The sequence below is a fragment of the Schistocerca gregaria genome, chromosome 1 (genome assembly GCF_023897955.1).
Source record: "Schistocerca gregaria isolate iqSchGreg1 chromosome 1, iqSchGreg1.2, whole genome shotgun sequence".
Classification (NCBI taxonomy): domain Eukaryota; kingdom Metazoa; phylum Arthropoda; class Insecta; order Orthoptera; family Acrididae; genus Schistocerca; species Schistocerca gregaria.
In genome coordinates, this window is record NC_064920.1 from 138,989,640 (window position 1) to 139,012,727 (window position 23,088).

Below are 23,088 nucleotides of genomic sequence, written 5' to 3' on the forward strand. Positions count from 1 at the left end.
AACTAAACATTACTAGGTTCTTTGATGTGTGTGGATTGTTTACTCTAACTGCACTCTATTTGTGCTATGAAACAGCACTTGGTAGTACTCTGTAAGAAATGGATTCCAGGCTGATAAGTAACATGCAAGTTCGATATGCTAATTATATAGTACAGTACCACATATCTCGGTTCATCAAGAGCAATTGATCGCCCATATTCCAGTTAACAAGTTAATTATAATGTCAGAACCAGTAATCTCTACTTTGTGATTCATATAATTTCTAAATATCAATATATGGAACCTACAGAACTCAGTCAATTGGTTTGAACATCTGAAATTACCGCAGTCTCCTCTAATTTACATATAATGAAATCGTGTTATACCACGCTACGCGGCTTCGTTTGTCAGCAAAAGCACATGAAACGAAGTTTGGATTAACATATGTACAGCTACTGTTCAACTTACGTGCATAATTAAATTCATTAGTTTTCGGAATTCTTAGAGACACTGCGAAAGAATGAGACCCAATATATGTAAACAAATCAATAAAAATGAAACGTCCCCTTCGAAAAATAAGAATGACTATGCTGGTAAACTTGGGTTATTTGATACTGAAACAGCTGAGTAAAACTGAACGTACTCAGACAGTTTTCTCTTTACTTATCCTGTTCATCACTAAACTGACACACAATATTTTAGCGCAACGCAACCTGACTTTCAATAATCCCTACAGAAGTATAGCCCTGACGAACATTAACCCATACCCTTCATGGATAACAAAAATCTTCATTACTCGAACTACTGCAACACAGCGAGCGCCAATACTGCCAACTAAATGAAAGATTCTAACTACTAGAGGCACTAACTACTGATAGGCACATAGTTAGCCAATGAGAGATTTTGATAGAGTACAAACAATATATTTACCGTAATAGTGTTCAAAAGTCATAATATATATATATATATAAATTCGTCACATCCAAGTTGACAAATATCCTTTTTCTGACGGTCACACAACCAGATCGTCCGCTCATATTAACATCTCAGAACTAAGCATATTTCTCCCCTCATCCACAAAATTATACTGTTGCAATCCGTTTAAAGATAAAGGTCCAGGAAGAGTGCAGAAGAATTTGAGAAATGTTTAGGAGTGAGTGGTAGACACGTGTCCTGATGTATTGCTAGGTATAAAAATTTTCAGAAAATCTAGAAAGAAACTGTCACTAAACACATCAACCCCTGCAGGTACTGTCTCAGTTGGGATAGATAATTCGAGAGAAGATGTTGAAATGACATTAGAAGAAATAAGCCCTCGGTCACAAATATTAAGTCAAAATTGACCAGGTTTCGACGCTACTATGAACGTCGTCTTCAGAATTAAACTAACTGTTCTAAAACAAATTACGTATATAATACGTTAATAAAATTAAAGTTTGTACTGATTGGAAAGAGATGCAGTCTTACAAGCCACATTTAAAAAAAATCTAAGCTGGAAAGGCGACGTCATCAATGGTTGTAAATAAGATGACGAGCTGCTAAGCGCTGCTCGTACTTGAGTGAACAAGGGTTGCTACAAGACTGAGGTGTCCACGTTAGAAAGTGTGGGCAAGTAAACATGGTGTTGCTACGAGCGCCATCTAGTAGCCGCAGAAACAACTAGGCTACTGTACATTCAAAATTAGACACATGAAATTGTGATGCATCTGATTCAGGCATAACGTAAGCACTAATAATTATAGGATGAAGTTATATATTTATCTACTTTAAGCAGACATACATTTTGTAAAGTAAAGAAAAACGTCGATTATTACATACAAGAAAACGGCAAAGATGTAACAAGAAAACAACATTTCGGTAAACTGTATGAGGAAACCTGAATCGAAGATCAAGCAATGGCTTTATACAGTCGAAAAAGTTTTTATTTCGCAGCTGTAGCTGTTCGTTGAGAATGGGGCCGACGGACATGGCCAATTCCAGAAGGACGGTGCGAAACCCCACACGTCCGTAATTGCTACAGACCGGCTCCAGGAACAGTTTAAACACTTCCTCTAGCCACAAAACTCCACAGGCATGAACATTATTGAGGATACCTGGGATGCCTTGCAACGTGCTGTTCAGAAGAGACTTCCACCCCCTCGTATTCTTCTCCCCCCCCTCCACAATTTTCATGGTGTCACTTCCCTCTCCCCTCCAGAACTACTTCAGACATTAGTCAAGTCCATGCCATGTCGTGCTGCGGCACTTTTGCCTGCTCGCATGGGCCCGACACGATATTAGGCAGGTGTACCAGTTTCTTTGGATCTTCAGTATATAATGTACAGAACATAATTCCACTTCGTATGAGATACGTTTATGTGCCCATAATAAACTTCCGAAAGCTTCCTTATATCAATCTGAACAATGAATCGGAAAAGGAGAGAATACTAAACTATTCCCTTAAGTACATACACTAAAATCAGAGGAAAACAATTTCCTGAAGAGATACTGGTGCCACGACATTGACAAGTTTTCGAAAGGTCCTAAAACATACATTTAATCACGTATATATGCTATTAAATCAAGGAGGACGAATCTCTAAATGATAATACCACTGGTGAAATTTGTAGAAAGCACAAATCAATTTATAGCTAATGATACAGGACAAATTATCACTGTGTAGCAAAATTTAACCCAAGTTATTGTTTATCTTATTGTTTGTACATGGTTTTGCCATGCTGCTAAAGGATATTAAACTACTTTTTTCTTTTTCCTCAGATTTCAATATTTTATGTGTAATTTCAAAGTATTCAATTTGACTGAAACTAGCCTAACACAAGGAACTACTGTTTATTGCAAACAAAATAATACATAGAAAGTAATATTTCCGGGCGTAGCAGTTCTTGTAATACACAAGAAACATTCCTGAAGTATATTCTTTAGTTTGGAGAGAATTTAATTAAAAATGAACTTTAGAACAGCTTCTTCGTCTGTGTGGTGTTGCCTTCGTTTCACCCACCAAGCGCCAGATACAGTCATAGCTGTATGCCACCTTCTTTGGAATATTTTTTCAATGGATTCAGTACGTTGCTGAGAACGTTCACCGTGTTCATTACTCACGTCTCGCTAGTTCTGTTTATATATAAAAACAAATAGTACATTCTGACGGATATTGTGCATCCAAGTGCATTTTAGGGTAGAACTGAAATATTTTCATAGAAGCAAGCAAATTTATTATATCTTTTCCCCTATTTGAATATCCTGCAAGAATAACAGAGTACATTCTATTCTGTCAAATGGCATACAATAATTCATCTTTGGATCTCGTAAATTTATTCCTCATTAACTCATTCAAACCTTCCTACAATAATTTCATCTTTTAACCTAGCAAATTTATCGTCCATTAACTCATCCAAACCTTCCTGTCTGGGGAGATTTGGTTCCAGTGCTGAATCTTCGCCACAGCCACTGAAATCGGAATCACTGTTAGTATCTGGTTCCTCTTCATGTGTTAAATGACTTGGTAACACTGGAACGGCAAATTTCTCACTGTGCGGCAGTGGAGCAATAGATGAATTTTGTAGTTTCGTAAATTTATATGTCCACAATACAATAACAGCAATTATCATGATGGTTTGTGGGCCCCCTCTAAATTCTGGAGATTGTAAAAGAGATACTCTTTTTTGTCCACGAAGCCATCCTTCCATTGTAGACCTACAACTTTCACATGACAATAGAGGAGCCCAGGAAATATGGAGATCTCCAACTGGCAGTGAGGTTTATATACAACACAAACCTTTATGCTTAATACGTGATGTCTAACTTGTTTAGAGCCAACATAGTACCAACAGATATAACAAAACGGGTTGTGTGGTAATTTACACTTGATGCTGATTGCCACTCTTCTAAATAATCTATAAAGAGACAGAAAAAAACTTACAACCAGTTTGAATAATCTAGAAAAGAGTGGAATAATTTTACACTCGAGTGTCATGTAGCTGTAACCTATGTCGCTAACCAAGAAATTGGAGACGCAACTAAAAAATTACACTGGATGCCATATGGGGATTACTTATCTATTTAGATGAATGAACAGTTTATTATTTTAAGTCTTTTAAAAACAGGATGTCCTAAATATTAAAAAAAGTTAACGAATATCAATTTATTCAGAAAATGTTGCTAAACTGACATCAACATTTTCTTGTTTCGTAGATTTATTATTTCACGAATACGTTAACGTTCGAAATTTAGCACTATATCACGACAAACGCCTAAGTTTTGACGCATCAGCGAAAGATAAAGGAGAAAAGGTGCAAACAGGGCGTTTAATCTGTCGTGTAAACCTTTATGATCTAGAAATTCGGATGTAATTTAAATATAATAATATACTTGTCTTCTGGCAGTAAGACAATCGAGCATGGTGAAACTTGTCACAAGGAAGGATTACTTTAAGAGCACGAAATCTCATGCATTATTTATTTATGTAGCGTATGGCACTGTAACTAAAGTACGAACTACCGTAGCTAAATTGTGTAATTTTGCAAAATCAATTGATCTAAAACACCAAATCTACAAATTAATATCAAAGTATTTAATCCATTCATGGGCTTTCTCCGTCACTTCATAGAAATCGTCTAGTTTTCAGTGGTATGGTCATCTGCTACAGATTGTTGGAATGTGTTTGATGGTCTGATCTGCACATCCACAATCACAGTGAGTAGATGATACCTTCTCTCCTTGGTGGAGTTTTTCTACACATAGCCTGTATGCATCCTGTTAATAGTCTTCCAAGACCGTCGCAGTAATTCCATGTCCTCTGGTCTTGTACCAGGTCTTACAAGGGTCTGATATTCCTCGTGGAAACTGCTATTGCACCTTTCTGCTCATGTTGAAATCCAGCCATTCTACCAATACGTTAAGCGACTGTCTGCATTTAATCGGCTCATTCTAAGTTCAGACGTATCAGGGTGGATTGGGAGCTGGGGAATTTTAATTATTTTGGCATATTCTTTGATAAGGGCACTCTGTCATCGAAGATTTGACGGCGCAACTCGGCTTGGAGGTGGTAACTAGTGAAGAGGAGTACGTCTCATGGAAACTGTCAATGTCCTCATTGCTGCCCATAGATAAACATTGACTTTGCTCAAACGTCCACAATGGAGTATAGTGTTCGTCAGCAGAATAGGCAAGTCCTAAGAAAAAACATACTTCTGTTGTAACTCTTTGCGTCCCACTAGATAACACTCTGATACTGCATGATGTTATTCCATGATCTTATCTTTGCTGTGCTGTGTTCTAAATGTTTCTTTTAGAACAATAGACTACGCAGAGTAATTTAAAAAAAAGCCCTTGGAAAGTCTTGGTGGTGGAGGACTTGAACATTAAACTGACATTTAGTTTTGGTTATTAACATGAAACAGCTAACTTCGCTCTTTGTTAGACTCGGTGTTAATCTACACTTGTTGAAGTAATATAAAATAGCTCATGGATCTCGGTTGTGAGTTCTGCAAGATCCATGAGCTATTTTATATTAACGTGACAAACCCTAATTCTAGGGATATATTTTATTTTTGACACATGGCTCTATGCCGACAATAGTAAAAACGACGATGGTACATTATTCCTTACTAATGCAAAATTGTTACCTTCTGAAGAGGACAAATTTACAAATTTATATTTGTCGAAACCTAGGGAAAGAATTTCTTTATCCATTGCAACTGGTCGGCTGTTTATAATTTCATTACGTGAAACCGTTGCTGTTGTGCACCTATGTTTAAAATACTTGTCGAAGTATTTGTGCGTAGTAGTCAGAGCTGCAGAGAGTATCTGTTCACATGCTTCAAGACTGCTCTGTTGAGTGGTAAAATCTACATCCTCTTCTTAGACTCTGTTACAGAAAGATCCCATGTAGGGGCTATAAAATTCGAACAGAAATCATGCCAAAATTGCATCCTGAAGTAGACCGTTATACCGTTTTTTCTGTGTGCTCAATCAACTGTCGTGACGACTTGGAAGTATCTCTTCGATAACATGTAGTTTATGAGTCTAATTATGGTTTGGAAGTGTATAACACCTGTGAGTTTCTACAGGAGTCCTTGTTTTCGTGCTGTGTCATAGGCAGCAACACACCAGCAAACGACACTTATGATTTAAGTCATTGTTAGAACACAGCTGTTGTGTGTTGGGTTAAGCTTAGTAATTGGTCTGTACAGCTTCTCTTAGGTTTGAATTCCCCTTGTTCGATGGGTGTTGGTTCATGGATATTAGGATAGATTTTGATAAGAATGAGTCTTTCTAAATTCTTATACGACAAATAGTCCCTTCGTAACGGTATTCCTAGTGGGTTCAAGGAGGAAAGAAATTAAGTTATGTGTCCTCTAATTATTACATCTGAAGCCAATTAATCAGAGTGGTAACGCCAGCAGTGATGTATTGGTGCGGAGCGTACAATGTGGTATAGTTATACTTTATATTCCGTCTAGTTCTTAGTATTAAACATTGTTTAAAGCTAAGTACAGACAAGGTTCAACGGCTCTGAGCACTATGGGACTTAACTGCTGAGGTCATCAGTCCCCTTGAACTTAGAACTACTAAAACCGAACTAACCTAAGGACATCACACACATCCATGCGTGAGGCAGGATTCGAACCTGCGACCGTAGCAGTGGCGCGGTTGCAGGCTGTAGCGCCTAGAACCGCTCGGCCACCAAAGCTACATACAAGGATGGAGACTGACTGGCTTTTCCAAAGGAAATACAGTGGCACTTGATTTAGGCAACCAAAACAACTCCTAATATGGCATGGCCACATGATGGTCTGAACTGCACTGCTCAGAACGGCGAGTCTAGTGTCTTAACCATTCTGTGTCATCAAGCTAGATCGTTTAGCGTTTCTTCTTCAACTGAGCTGGTGTTCCGCAGTTAATAATCTTGCTAATGGCGGAAAGTTAGTATTTCAGAAAAAAAATCTCTCTGAACCGAAGAGCATTCCTATACAACTTGTAAATTGAAAATACTTGAGCCAAAAACACGTTTGTGAGTAAGATTGCAAACAGCTGAATCCATACACATTGCAATGTTTTGTTTCAAATCATTAATGTTTGAGTAACAGACTTGACTCTCAGTGAGACTGGTGGAGAAACGCCGCAATATGGGTGCAGAAAAGTGAGGACCCGGTGGACCGCGCGCTGTTCGCCACCAAGGTGTTTCCCCCGGGAGCCAAGCAGCCCAACTACTTCCCGCTGGAGGTGGGCGTGCACAAGATGGCCACCGAGCCGTTCGCCTTCCACACGGAGGAGGTGAACATGTACCCGCTGATCGAGCGCATCTTCAGCCCCGAGGACAAGTGCTCGCTGGTGGTCACACCGCTGCTGCCGCCTGTCATGACCTACACGCCCGTGCAGAAGAAGTCGCCCCTCAAGGAGATGGTCACGGTCGGGTAATGTTATCATCAGTATTACACCTAGACCAGGGCTTCCCAACGTGTGGTCCGCGGACCCCTTAGGGGTCCCCCGGCTCTTTCTAGGAGGTCCGCGGTCACCTTTCACCAAATCGTGTAAAATAATGTGTAAAATTATTGAATAAAAATGTGAAAATCAAATTCATCACTATTTTTGTCGTGTGAAAAAAATGTGTACTTTTACTTCAGCTCGTATTCCCAAGCAGTCTTTGCGGTTCCTAAGTGAGAACGTATACACAGTTTAGTGCCTGAGAATGCGGCTTCTCTGACCGACTGTTCAGCAACAATACGAGGGTCATTTGTGCGCCGTCTCACAGCTCTAGATGCGCTGAAACCTTCTACACATGCGCGGAGCGAGCTCTGTCAACCAATCACAGCACTCGCTGGCACGTATGCCGCCCCAGGCATCCTTAAATGTTAAACTTGCTTAGTCAGTGCACTACCTATTTCATAAGTCGATTTTTGACCAGTTTATTATCTCTAACATGGATCGGTGGCTGAAGTCAGGATCATTGAAGAAGGGTGCAGTTTCTCCATCGCCTTCACAACAGGAGAAGTTTCCAGTTGAAATGAATGAGGAGGGAGGACGACCAAAGGAAGACTTTACATAAATTTGAACATTTTTCTTCGGTTTTCACGAAAAATCACACACACACACACACAAACACACACACACACACACACACACACACACACACACACACGCACGCACACACACACACACACGACTCTTGCGAAATATGCATGCTCCTTACACAACAGTAGCCAAATAGTGGAAGTGAACATACCGTAAGAGGCAGCTTGGCAGCTTGTCATCAACATTGAACAGTTTAGACGTTGATTGCTCTTGGAAGAATACAGCTCTGTCGTGAGAAATTTCAATTACCAAGTAATTCTAATCAGGCTATAGTGTGTTGAACATAGGGAGTAAATCCACTAGTCAGTGTGGATACAGTGGGAATCAAATTGGATATCTAATTTCAAGTTGTTTTCATTCATCTCTAAACCAAAGACTATTGATACTTCAGGTGGGGGGGGGGGTCATTGGGAACACGGCACCTGCATTAAGAAGCTTTCAGTTCCCATGGGTCTCGCTCTGATATTTAAAGTTGCTGTGCTTTTGACTGAACAGTGGTCCGCCATGGCTTTTCGAATAAAGAAGGGGTCCGCCAGCTGAAAAGGTTGGGAATCCCTGACCTAGACTATCCTAATGCATGCTGGCCGCTGGCAATTGTATTTACTTCTCACACCATCATACACTGTCATACACCGTGAAGCATCAGTTGTAAGTAGTTACGCTGCTACGAGTATTATTCTTTTATTTGAACTAAATGCCTATTTCAGCTATACAGCCATCATCAGGTTATCTGTAATAGAACATTTGTAAATTTTGGTACATTTGTTGTATGGTATGTGAGTTACTTATGGATAATATGATTTTACATATGCGTTAATGTCCTGGCTTCCATGCAATATCGTTCATTCTTTTGATATCTATTTGTTTACTGACTGTGTCATTTCTTTGTTATTCTGGTAGTAATCATTTGTGTGTTCCAGTAGGTTTCGATATTTCATTAATAATAGCAAACATAAAGTGCAGTTGAAATTTCGTGACACCAATAATATCAGATGATCAGCGATGTTGAACATTACATCTGATTATTGACAGTGCTGGTTCTCCTGAATGTATATCTGTGGTGTTGTGTTACTTAAATTTTGTGGATAGATGTATTATGATTTATACAGGAACTTGGGCATTATGTGAATGAAGTTTCCTATGGAGTGTTTTTATTTTATACCAGTCTTTTTTTCCTTGAGGATTAATTGTGGATAATCTCTTCTCTGTAAATGTATCTTCATTTCCTCCACCATAATCACTATTGGTCCTTTTTATGTCATGTATAAGGTATCCATAACATTTTTCAGTCGATCTTTCATGTGCTGTTCATTTTAATGTGGTGCAAAAAGGAGGATGAGTTGTTTGCAATTAGTGTAACATGCTCCAGATATCTAGTAGCGAAGTTTGTACCTCTTTGTCATATGTTGAAATTTCCACAGTCTGCAGCGAATTTTATACATACGTGGGTGTGAGTGTATTAGCGATTTTAAGCTGCATGAATATTTTTGTTTTTATATTACATAGTGTTTGGTAAGAGAAACATATGTTGGCATTTTTCAGTAGTGCATTAATTCTGTCTGATATATTTCCTAAACAAAAACAAGATCTGCTAGACACATGATTAAAGTATAATGTAGAACCTAAATTTACAAAAACAAATTAATTAAACTTATGGCAACAACTGAGACAGCTATAGAGAGAACTAAACTACCAGTCAAACAACAAAAACAGATAACAGTTAAAGCAGTAAATATGATGGAAAGAGAATCAACAAAATTCTATATAGTATTAAGAAAAAGAAAAATAATCATAGAATGTTACGCCAAATCAACCACAAGAAAACATCCAGTAATGAAATAGCTATAAAGCCAGATAAGGGAAATAGTCCAGTCATACTACAAAAAAATTAGTACACTGAAAAACTTAATCAGTTCTTCATGATAAACAACATAATACATATATAAAGGGATCCAGCAAACAAATATGCTGCTCAATCCAAGAAAATTATAAAGTACTCCACTATACTTATTTCTGAACACTAAAAGAAACATGTATTGTAATGAACCCAAAGATATCCAGAGTAGATGGACACCCAAAAGTACATAAACCTTCACTTCCAGTCCATCCACTTGTGGGTAGTGTAAAAAGTCCTGCATATCTCATTAACAAAAAAACTGGATTGAATCCTGCAGCTTCTGCATTTAGTCCGAAACCAAAACTACTTCGCATTCAGTGATGAAGTAGCAATGGAATGTAGCATTGCTGGCACATAGCAGATTTTTTTCTTAAGCACATTAGAAGAAAAATTCACTAGAACCAGAAAATAAAATAATGTATTGCTACATATATGATGACAACACAATAATGCTTATGGTTGGAAACAAGAAGCATATGGAACACATATACACAACACTCAACACTCTGTATCTCAAAATGAAATTTACAATACAACGAGAAACAAGAAAATCAATTAACTTCCTCGATTTGGCCATAGGTAATAGTAACAGCACTTGTAAATTCGAAAGCCTATAGCAACTGATAACATTATCAATGCAAATATCTGCCACCCAACAACACACAAATATGTGTGCTTGCACACCATGGTCAGCAGAATGATTAACTTGCATCTAAAACTGGAGTCTATACAAAAAAATTAAAACCCTGCAATATGTGGCTCAATATAACAGTCATCAGAAATACCCCAAGAAAACAGAAAATTACATATATATGTATCTACCACATACTACAAACAAAATGAATGTTTTGCTGAAAAACACCATCATACCTTTAGCTTACCACACTTGGCATAATATAAAAGCTGAAATAGAGTCAGGCCACTGGAAACCATTTATATACTCCAAATGAGGTATATTTAAATTCGCTTCAAAGACTGTGAAAAATTCTATGTAGGACAGACAGGTAGAAACTTCGCCACTGGAAGTTGAGAGCATGTTAGGCTGACACCAACCCATCCAACATTCTTCAGCACATAAAAATGAGCAACTAACAACACGTTTATTGGATAATTCTGTCAATATTTAACTCATAACGCCCGAAGACCGATAGTGAATATGTTGTAGGGAACCGAGTTATCAGTAGTATATGAAGCGTAAGTATCCACATTCAATACTCAACAAAGAAACTGACCTACAATATAAACACTACATTGAAAACTTTATTGACATTATCCACAAAGAACTTGGATAAATCATAATACAAACAGAGAAAGTATTTAACGAACACAGATATACATTCAACATAACCAATGACATCACTGACAGAACTGTCAACAAGCCGACATAACTATACAACATCTCTGATCATCTGACACAATTGCTGTCATAAAATTTAATTTTAACATTATTAATGAAGTGTCAGAACATACAGGAATGCACAACTGATTACTACTCAAATGTAGGAAACAAACAGACAGGAACAGAATCAACGATATTTCATGAAAGTAAGAAGTTAAAAACGTATGTAAAATCGTATTATCAATAAGTAACTCACATGTCATACAACAAACGTACCAAAATTTATAAGATGTTCTATTACAGACAACCTGATAATGGCTGTATAGCTCAAATAGGCCTACAGTTCAAATAAAAAAAAATAGTACTGATAGCAGTGTAACTGGTTATATGAAATTCGTTATATCCTTGACAGAAATCATTCATTACATTCGTTACATTCTGTAGTGATATCCACTATCAACATCTGTATGAGTGTGGCCCATGTGGCGCAAATGCACTCTTGTATTCACTTGGATATGAAAGTAAACATCCTTCAGCTGTCAGCTGGAGAAATTGCTTGACATGTATGTCAGACTGCTGTTTCGAAAGTATACGTTTTCCCAGAGGATACCAGGCATGACCTACAGGTGTATGTCAGGGGAAGGGGCAGGTCAATCAAGTATTATTACATTCCCCGTGGTGTTTTTACTGTGAACTGCAGTGAGGGTCACGCGTTACCCTACTGGAATATGTAATTTGGATGCCTGGTTGCGAAAGTTATGACACGCAGAGTATATAACTCTTGGCACTCAAGGAAAAGCATTTTGTCCATAAACAATTACCAAACTAATTCTTTCTTCACATTTAATGTACACCATGTTTCCAGGAGCTGGATAGTTAAGGAATTCAAAGCTCCTTGTGGACTCTCACAAGGTCATCCATGGACACAATGGAGTCAATCTGAACGCTACAACAGAATTAAGATTCAAACCCACAGAATATCAGTCTGTGTCCCAGCTGACTCTGGCCTTACACCATACAGGTCTCTCTTTTCTGTGGTATGGTGTCAGTGGTAAATGAAGCATGATAGCTCGAGATCTCAACCCACCTTCAAGTAATCTGTCTCCGACAGTTCGTGGTGACACGAATATCAGCTGTTGTGATCTGCCTGTTAGCAGATCAAATCGAACTAACCGATTGTCTCCTGGTTGTGCAGATCTTCTGGAGGGATCTGAACTTACTCTCCTTCCCATACTGTTGTCCTGAGCCCACCTAGCCACCATTAGATCTACAATAGATGATAAGAATTTTCTATATCTGAAACATGACGATAACCTTCACATTGAAATAGCCTTTGGCATTCTTGACAAGAGTCTGAACATGAAGTCAGATTAAACGTGAGGATTGGATAATAAGCTCAGAAGTTACTAGAAAAACCATAGGGTTCAAATGAAACATAATTTATCTCGTGTTTTGTCGAGCTTCTCAATACCCATTTTGAAACCACATTATGAGATTTTCCAGAGTCGTCCCCTATTCTGTATAGGCAATGTTTAATAACCTCTACTGACTTTAAATAAAAACACTGACCATAAAACGTTATCAGACATATCCATTAATTTATTCACAGATAACTTTTGCACAGTGTGGTCATACACTGCATAATCCATGGTATCATTGCCCAATATTTAGACACATAGAGTGGCAACCACGTTTGTTCATTAACACATCCAAACAGCTTCTGCCTTGTTGAGACGAAGCGTCAAACAATTGGGAATACCAACTTTATCAGTTATGTGTTTACATTTTGCCATCCTTACACAAACAGAAAAGTACAATATTTGTGGCAAAAACGTATCAGATAATGGTTCTTTCTGGGAACTAATTCAGTTTTTATGTAATTCACATTTTTATGTGGTCGCTTAATTTATACGTTTTGTACTTTCAAATACAAGTAATTTGAACTCAGAAGTTGTTTCAGAAATTCTCTTGGCATATTTATATTTTAAGGTGCGTTTTTCTCTGACAGGGGTTTTTGAGTTGTTATTTATTTTACTGGTGTTAACAATTTTGCAACCGGAATTTGTTTTTGAAGTTTAGAATTGCAAAGCAAATTAAATGTTTCGTGTTTCACTATTAACTCATTCCAGCGAATTTGACGAGATATGAAATGCACACATCAAAAAAATGTTTTGGAGCACCCAAGTTCCCAGAACTCCTAAAGATAGACATTGACTATGGATATTGTATATCGTATCACAGACACAGTCCCTTTGACTATTCAGAGATGTAACTAAACCCGTCCAAATATGTAAACAACCATGCACGAGCAGCTCCTATTGGAAGGAAGGGGTTCGACAGCCGATCAGTTCCAGTCATTCCCCAAGGGAGGAGGTACACGGCTCGTGATGTCTGTAGTTCAACCATGCCTAGACGGTCAATACCGCAACAAGGGAAGTGTCCAGGCATCTCGTGGTGAACCAAACGATGTTGTTCGGACATGGGGGAGACACAGGGAGACAGGAACTGTCGATGACATGCCTCGCTCAGGGCGCCCAAGGGCTACTACTGCAGTTGATGACCGCTACCTACGGATTAAGGCTTGGAAGAACCCAGACAGCAACGCCACCATGCTGAATAACGTTTCTCGTGCAGCCACAGGACGTCGTGTTACGACCCAAACTGTTCGCAATAGGCTGCATGATGCACAATTTCCCTTCCGACGTCCATGGCGAGGTCCATCTTTGCAATCACGACAGCATGCACCACGGTATAGATGGGCTGAACAACATGGCGTATGAACCGCTCAGCACTGGCACACGTTTTTTGACCGATGAGTGTCGCATGTGCCTTCAACCAGACAATCATCGGAGACGTGTTTGGGGCCCACCCAGTCAGTCTGAGCGCCTTAGACACACTGTCCAACGAGTGCAGCAAGGTGGAGGCTTCCTGCTGTTTTGGGGTGGCATTACGTGGAGTCGACGTACGCCGCTGGTGGTCGTGGAAGGCGCCGTAAATGCTGTACGACACGTGAATGCTATCCTCCGACCGATAGTATAACCATATTGGCAGCATATTGGTGAGGCTTTCATATTCATAGACGAAAATTTGTGCCCCCATCGTGCACATCTTGCCAAAGACGTCCTTCAGCATAACAACATCGCTCGACTGGAGTGGCCAGCATGTTCTCCAGACATGAACCCTATCGAACATGCCTGGGATGGATTGGAATGGACTGCCTATGGACGACGTGACCCACTAAACACTCTGAGGGATTTACGCCGAATCACCGTTGAGGAGTGGGATAATGTGGACCAGCAGTGCCTTATGAACTTGTGGATAGTATGTTACGAGGAATATAGGCATGCATCAGTGCACAAGGACGTGCTACTGGCTATTAGAAGTACCAATGTGTACGACAATCTGGACCACCAATTGTGAAAGTCTCGCTGTATGGTGGTACAACATGCAATGTGTAGTTTTCACGAGCAATAAAAAGGGCGGAAATGATTTTTATGCTGGTCTCTATTCCAATTGTCTGTACAGGTTCTGGAACTCTCAGAAACGAGGTGATGCAAAACTTTTCCAGATGAGCATTAATTGTTAAGGGGGTAGTAACTTTCTGTAACAACTAACTTTGCAGATTATGTACATCGTCAAAATACTTTCCATTTCTCTTATTTAGCAGTTTATTTTGTCATTTATACGTTATGGTCACTATCAGATTAGACTAAGTGCTACTGTTATTTAAATTGCTTGGCACCAGAGTTCAATCTGCAGCAGAATTAGTGACTGACTTGCAGACTGCGCAAGCTGTGGGAGACGGGCCACGTGGCCTACTGGCGCACCAAGTGGCACTCGCGGCGGCCATCTTGCCTGGTGGACGGGCAGTTCGCCAGCGCGCGCCTCGACACACTGGCGCCAGCTTTCCTGCTGCTCATCGCCGCGCTGCTCGTGGCGCCTCTCCTCTTGCTCTGCGAGGTCCTCTCGACACGCAGGTACGTGTCCGTGGCGCTCCTCCGGTCTTCATCTGACGACCAATTGGTAGCGCCAGGATCTGACAGATGTCCTTCTGTTGCTGTCTGCTCTTACTCAAATGGGGACTTGCCACACAGCTTTCTGTCCTGAATATCATCCAAACATAAGCTTCACCTCGTATTTCCAGATGCGAATACCCTTGAGTACTAGTATAATCCCCGTGATGATAAAGCTGTTAAACGGCACTACGAACACATGGTGGAGATTAGAAACGTACATACAGGTGGCGGGGGGGGGGGGAGGGGGGGGGGGGGGACAAAAATATGGAAACACCAAATGCACAACACATTACCATGTCTAAATTGTTACCATGTCTAAATTGGTGTACGAAAACCGTTGGTATCTGAAAAATTTCCAGTCGTCTCAGAGTGGAAAAATTTAGGCATTATATGGTTTTCAATGGAATCTTATGCCACTTTTCCTGCTAAATTCTGGCAGGATCAGGCAACGATGATAAAGACAGACAGCCATCACGCATCCTTCTCTGCAAAGGGGTCGACAAAGGCTCAATAATATTGACATCTAGTGGTGTGGAGGCCAAGTGAGATGCAGCAATTCATCCCTGTACTCACAAAACCAGTCCTGAACGACGTGAGCTGCCTTAAAAGAGTCCTTGCCCAAATCATCACCCAACCTCCTCCAGGTTTCACTCTTGAGACGCAGAATTAGAAGTTGGAGGCAATGTGAAATAAGAATCGTCCGACCAAATGACTTTCTTCTATTGAACCATAGCCCAGGTTTTATGGCTTCGGTACAACACTTTGCTCTTACAGAGATTTACATCACCAATGAGTAGTTTTGAAATTCCATCTCGTCCTGAAACTCCATGTTTATGACGCTCCTTTCATTTTGTTTCGGTGCTGACAGGGTTCGCGACAGCAACATTCAGTTCTTCAATGATCTTTGCAACTGTCATTCTTTTGATTATTGTCATAATCTTTGGACCATGGTACAACTCAATTCTTCAGAAAATCAAAATTACAATCTCACCACAGTTATTTATAGAAAATAGGAAGCCAGGGACCACTGGTGATGGACAAGCTTGTAATTGTTTAACAATTTCAATTTGACTCAAAACCGACTTTATTATAAACTTCAATTCGGACATTTGGCCTCTTACTGATGCAATATACAAATTTTGACTTCAATTGAATTACATAAACACGAATAAGAATCATGTTTTGCATCCGTAACCAAAAACATAGATAGTAGGCGCGGTGAGTAATCAATCATAAACAATCGTTCTTGTTTAAACATACTCAAAAGGCTAGTCACACTATACCCTTCCAACCAAAAGTTACAAATCACAACTTCATTTCAAAAACAAAGACATTAAAGTTTAATAAAACTGAACTGCCCGCATACAGGTCCACAGTGAAAGATGCTTATACCAAAAATGCAAAGTGGGCCAACCAAGGTCGCACAACAGGCACACAGGAAAAATAACAAGTTTCACATTCATTAAAGATACACAAGTCATTTGAATAAGAATGGCTAGTAATATCCAGTAAAATAACTTACAGAAACGCTAATATTATCAAAGTGGCCACACGTAACTTTAGAGAACAGCGTTACGGCCCACAGCAGTGTTTGGAAGCAATAACGCTACGGCCGGCAGGCAATACCGGCGTTCACTCCCCACGGCTTGTGCACAGCCTCACAAGCACTCCGATCGGCCTAACAATGCGCGGTCCTGACAAGAATCCTTGATTGCACCGACGCCAGCTTAACGAATGGCCTGCAGCACAAACAGATTGCACTGGAATATATAATGAGCATGCCCCCAAATTCTTATGGAGCAATGCTCTAACAGTACCAGTCTACCCTGTAAATTAGCAGGAAACTTAGAGATCACTTGCAGTTGCCTTACGGCACTTTCTACATTAAATAAACATATCAAATCCTGCTGTGACAAATGATTAAACCATTAACTCTACGGCTGCCGGGCGCGTACACAACGGCAACCATTCCCCAAGCGGTCAATATGTCCTAAAACCACTTAAAACCACTTAAAACACACACTCCACAAACGATGAGAAACGAAATGAGGAACATCAGCCTCCTTAAAATATCCACTGTGGAACCACGTTCAGAACCGTCTGCGGCAACTACCCATGCCACAATAACATAGAATAACTTGGAGCTTGCAAATTACGAGCTGGGAAGCTGTTCAGCATGAGACGACGAACCCACCACGATTTTGCACGTCACGGCGCCCAGTGATCGGCACCGTACATCCGACGCGATAAAAACACAAGGACGGCGATGCCCTTGCACCACGGTTAGGGACGCAGGCTTGTTTTGAACACAAGTTGGTTCGATGAACGCCGACCGGAGACTCCCTCGTCACACGTTCACCCGGAAAATCCGCGGGGGGGAGCAGTCAAAGAAAGCGAGACCGCCGAATATCGATATCAGCGATGCAAGTATAACACACTAGCGCCAGCCGCCACGGCTCAATCTTTTTGAATGACCGCCTGTCACCATCAAGTAAATCCCGCTTTCGCTATTTGCGGTATGAATCTCCGACACGGTGCCTCATGAAACACCAAACACTTTCACTAACTTGGTTCTGGAAGCCCCCACCATACGAGCACCAATAATGTCCGCGCTTTCGAATTCACTTAGCCTCCACATAGTGCACTCACAACTACATAGAGCACTCTTCTGATCTCGAATGACCCTTGCAATTTATGGAGGACATTGGACAAGTAGTGCTCGTGGTCAAATACAACAGCGCAACTTGCAGGCATGTCCAGCAGCTGCACTGATGTTCAGACTAGTACTTTTCGGGTTGTTTCTATATTTTTGCCCAACCCCTGTACATAAAACTTACAGCTACATTAAATAAAACCCTCAGATACAGATACAAGAGGCTATCTCAATGAATGATTGTGGTAGCTCTCAAATGGCACAAAAAGCTTGCTTAAACGGTCCAACCTTCACAAATCACTGCTCAATCAACAAGAGAAAATCACACGCAATAATTACTATACTACATGAGAAAAAGAGCGAGATTTTGCCAAATGATGCCACGCCGGCAGCAAAACATTTAGCATTGAGTGGCAGCTTGGTGACTTTGTAGTTAGGTTGTAATCGTATTTTCGAATTGTCCTCGTCTTCCTTTGAAGGGTTCGTCTACGGCAAGTTGTAAACTCACAAACAAACTCATTCCCATCTTTTCCAAGATCTTCCAATTCCTCTCTTATCTCATTGGGCTTGCAGTTCAGAATGGCCTGGTTAATTCTATGACCTGGTATTGCTGTTAGATGTCCAGTTTTTAAAATACGTTGAAATTATTTTATTCTGTTCTAGTATCTTCATTTCTAATCACGTTTCTTACTTCGTCCCCCGGTCGAACATCATCTCTACTGTTTGAACTCCCATTATTTCTCCTTGCAACAACTCAGCTTTCGTTTCCATAGGATAAGACAGAAGCCACCATTACCTTATGAAATTTTAAATTTTATGACATCCTCTTTTTATACTTAATGGCCTACTTGTATCGCTACTGGTACAACAAATTTGTATGTTTTATTTTCAATATCAAACTCAAAGGAAAACTTATGTCAAAGCCTCAGTAGTAAGAGATTCGAGATACTTCTTCTAAAACTGAAATTTTTATCTAACTGAATATATACCTTGGAATTTCATGTTTTGATTTTACTACTGGACACTTTTAAGTTGTGTTCTTTGCATATTTCATTCAGCTGATATACTGATCTTTGGAGGTCGTTTTCGTCCTTGTGAATAATGATGATATCATCTGCAAACAGAATCACACTCAGGTACTCATCATTGGCTATCTTAACTCCTTTGTTTACTTTACATTTCATTTATGAAGAGTGGTGTCAATGTAAACATTAAAAAGAGCAGACGATCCTTCACGTTCTTATCGTACACTTTCGTTGCTAAATATTTCTTGTAATTTCTGTCTTTGTTCATTACAATTAGTTTGTTTTTATGAAGACTCTGGCCTCTGCTAGTTAATAAGCATAACCAGCGCCTGACATAATCTTCCATATGCTCTCACAGCTCACATGATTGAAAGCCTCCCCATGGCCGATAAGGGCCTTATAGGTATCTAGATTGAATTTTCTGTTTCACTTCAATGTTCTTAATTACAAACACATTGCCCGCGCACTAACGACCTCATTAAATCCATTTTGTGCCTCGGAAATAACGGCTTCTTTGATATTTCTCTTGCTTTTACTGGCTATACTTCACTAAATTGTAGTTTATTGTCAGTGTTTAAAAAACACTTAGATTCAGCTTTTCGAAGAGAGAGCTTATCTCTGCAATATACCAAAGATATGCGATCTTACAGTTCTTGCCACAGTCAAATATTAATTGTTGAAGTGAGTTATCTAGTGACAAACCACCAAATTTAATTTGTTCGACAACTGACAGACTAGTGCATGACTTACAGTGGCATCGCACAACGTAAACAGTCTGGTGCTACAGCATTATTATAGTCAAAGATAAATAGACAAGAAACTATTGTGAATACAGCTATCATTGCAACATTTACTATCTGATTCGTCACGACCGTGCGAACGGCAAGATGCTAAAACTGCTCGCGCTTGGAACACCAGGAGCCTTCGCTAACCGCCTCAGGCTGCAGCACTCACAAGCACAACATGGCACCTCAGCTGTCCGACGCTGACGGAACCTGTCGCGGAAACGTGTTTCGCCTTCTTCCAAGTGGTCCAGACTACTCACTTTCGGTGCTTTTTAAAACCTCCGCTCCAAAAGAGAACATCTGACAGGCTAAAATGGCACAACCTTATTGCCCAGCCTAACTGCCTCGTTTACAACAGTTCTCTAAGGACCACTCTGAGACGTTAAATTGCCAGGCACTGGCGTACTCAAACAGCCCACTTCACCCTGCCGGTGTATATCTACATGCGAAAGCGATAAAGATGCTACAAAGACTTGATTTCAGCAGGAATCGCCATATCGGCAAAAAATAGTAAGTTTTTAATGCAACTAGATAACGACCTGGGAAAATCAAGAGAAAAAACTTCTGTATCTTTGTATCTACATTCTGTGTTTGTCATTTTCTATCTGCTCTGGCAACACACATAAAAATGACTTGCATATACGCTTACTCATTAAGTACTCAAGTTTCATATACATTTTAGTCTAAATAATGGTATAGTCTTATTGCCAACTTTTTAGGATATAACATCACCAGCACAGTGCCTTAAAAATACCATTCTTCACTTCTCCTCAAACTGCCACTTTCCTTAAATTTATCAGATGTGATATAAGGCACACAACAGTGTTGACCGGTACGTGAGTGTACCGTGTTCAGAGATTTGGAGATCTGTGCGGCCATGGACAGCGTATGGATTGAGAGTAAATCAAAGATAGACGAAAGTAATGAGAAGTGGCAGAAATGAGAACATCTGAATTGGGGTTAACGAAGTGGACGACATTAAGGAATTCTGCTACCTAGAGAGTAACCCATGATGGACGGAGCGAGGAGGGCATTAAATGCAGACTAGCACTAGCAAAAGGACTTGCAGTACACTGAAGAGCCAAAGAAACTGGTACGCCTGCCTAATATCGTATAGAGCCCCCGCAAGCAAGCAGAAGTGCCGCAACACGACGTGGCATGGGATCGACTAATGTCTGAAGTAGTGCTGGAGGGAAGTGACACCATGAATCCTGCAGAGCTGTCCATAAATCCGTAAGAGTGGTGGAGCAAAGCACGTTGCAAGGCATTCCAGATATCCTCAATAATATTCACATCTGATGAGTTTGGTGGCCAGCGGGAGTGTTTAAACTCAGAAGTGTCCCTGGAGCCAGTCTGTAGCAGTTCTGAACGTGTGGCATGTCGCATTGTCCTGCTGGAATTGCCAAAGACCGTTGGAATGCACAATAGACGTGAATGGATGGAGGTGATCATACAGGAGGATTACGTACGTGTCACCTGTCAAGAGTCGTAACTACACTCCTGGAAATTGAAATAAGAACACCGTGAATTCATTGTCCCAGGAAGGGGAAACTTTATTGACACATTCCTGGGGTCAGATACATCACATGATCACACTGACAGAACCACAGGCACATAGACACAGGCAACAGAGCATGCACAATGTCGGCACTAGTACAGTGTATATCCACCTTTCGCAGCAATGCAGGCTGCTATTCTCCCATGGAGACGATCGTAGAGATGCTGGATGTAGTCCTGTGGAACGGCTTGCCATGCCATTTCCACCTGGCGCCTCAGTTGGACCAGCATTCGTGCTGGACGTGCAGACCGCGTGAGACGACGCTTCATCCAGTCCCAAACATGCTCAATGGGGGACAGATCCGGAGATCTTGCTGGCCAGGGTAGTTGACTTACACCTTCTAGAGCACGTTGGGTGGCACGGGATACATGCGGACGTGAATTGTCCTGTTGGAACAGCAAGTTCCCTTGCCGGTCTAGGAATGGTAGAACCATGGGTTCGATGACGGTTTGGATGTACCGTACACTATTCAGTGTCCTCTCGACGATCACCAGAGGTGTACGGCCAGTGAAGAAGATCGCTCCCTACACCATGATGCCGGGTGTTGGCCCTGTGTGCCTTGGTCGTACGCAGTCCTGATTGTGGCGCTCACCTGCACGGCGCCAAACACGCATACGACCATCATTGGCACCAAGGCAGAAGCGACTCTCATCGCTGAAGACGACACGTCTCCATTCGTCCCTCCATTCACGCCTGTCGCTACACCACTGGAGGCGGGCTGCACGATGTTGGAGCGTGAGCGGAAGACGGCCTAACGGTGTGCGGGACCGTAGCCCAGTTTCATGGAGACGGTTGCGAATGGTCCTCGCCGATACCCCAGGAGCAACAGTGTCCCTAATTTGCTGGGAAGTGGCGGTGCGGTCCCCTACGGCACTGCGTAGGATCCTACGGTCTTGGCGTGCATCCGTGCGTCGCTGCGGTCCGGTCCCAGGTCGACGGGCACGTGCACCTTCCGCCGACCACTGGCGACAAAATCGATGTACTGTGGAGACCTCACGCTCCACGTGTTGAGCAATTCGGCGGTACATCCACCCGGCCTCCCGCATGCCCACTATACGCCCTCGCTCAAAGTCCGTCAACTGCACATACGGTTCACGTCCACGCTGTCGTGGCATGCTACCAGTGTTAAAGACTGCGATGGAGCTCCGTATGCCACGGCAAACTGGCTGACACTGACGGCGGCGGTGCACAAATGCTGCGCAGCTAGCGCCATTCGACGGCCAACACCGCGGTTCCTGGTGTGTCCGCTGTGCCGTGCGTGTGTTCATTGCTTGTACAGCCCTCTCGCAGTGTCTGGAGCAAGTATGGTGGGTCTGACACACCGGTGTCAATGTGTTCTTTTTTCCATTTCCAGGAGTGTAGATGTATCATGTGTCCCATATCACTTCAACTGCACACGCCCGACATCATTACACAGCCCCCACCAGCTCTAACAGTCCCCTGGTGACACACATCCGCTCGATAGAATTTGAAACGAGACTCATCCGACCAGGTCACATGTTTCCAGTCATCAACAGTCCAATGTCGGTATTGACAGGCCCAGGAGAGGCGTAAGGCTTCGTGTCGGCAGGCATTAAGGGTACACGACTGGGCCTTCACCTCCTAAAGGTTATATCGATGATGTTTAGTTGAATGGTTCGCACGCTGACACTTCCTCATGGCCCAGCATTGAATCTGCAGCAATTTGCTTAAAGGTTGCACTTCTGTCACGCTGAACGATTCTCTTCAGTTGTCGTTGGTCCCGTTCTTGCAACACCTTTTTC

General features: G+C 41.3%; 1 protein-coding gene across 1 annotated transcript in view; it reads left to right on the forward strand.

Moving 5' to 3' along the window:
* Nucleotides 1-16,751, forward strand: part of LOC126334722 (glutamate receptor ionotropic, delta-2-like) — a 78,228-nt gene extending 61,477 nt beyond the window's left edge. Inside the window, exons 7-9 of the mRNA XM_049997297.1 lie at nucleotides 7,117-7,394; nucleotides 15,071-15,265; nucleotides 16,673-16,751. Coding sequence (XP_049853254.1) covers nucleotides 7,117-7,394; nucleotides 15,071-15,265; nucleotides 16,673-16,751 — 552 coding nt within the window. The remainder of the gene's footprint in view (nucleotides 1-7,116; nucleotides 7,395-15,070; nucleotides 15,266-16,672) is intronic.
* The last annotated feature ends 6,337 nt before the right edge of the window (nucleotides 16,752-23,088 follow it).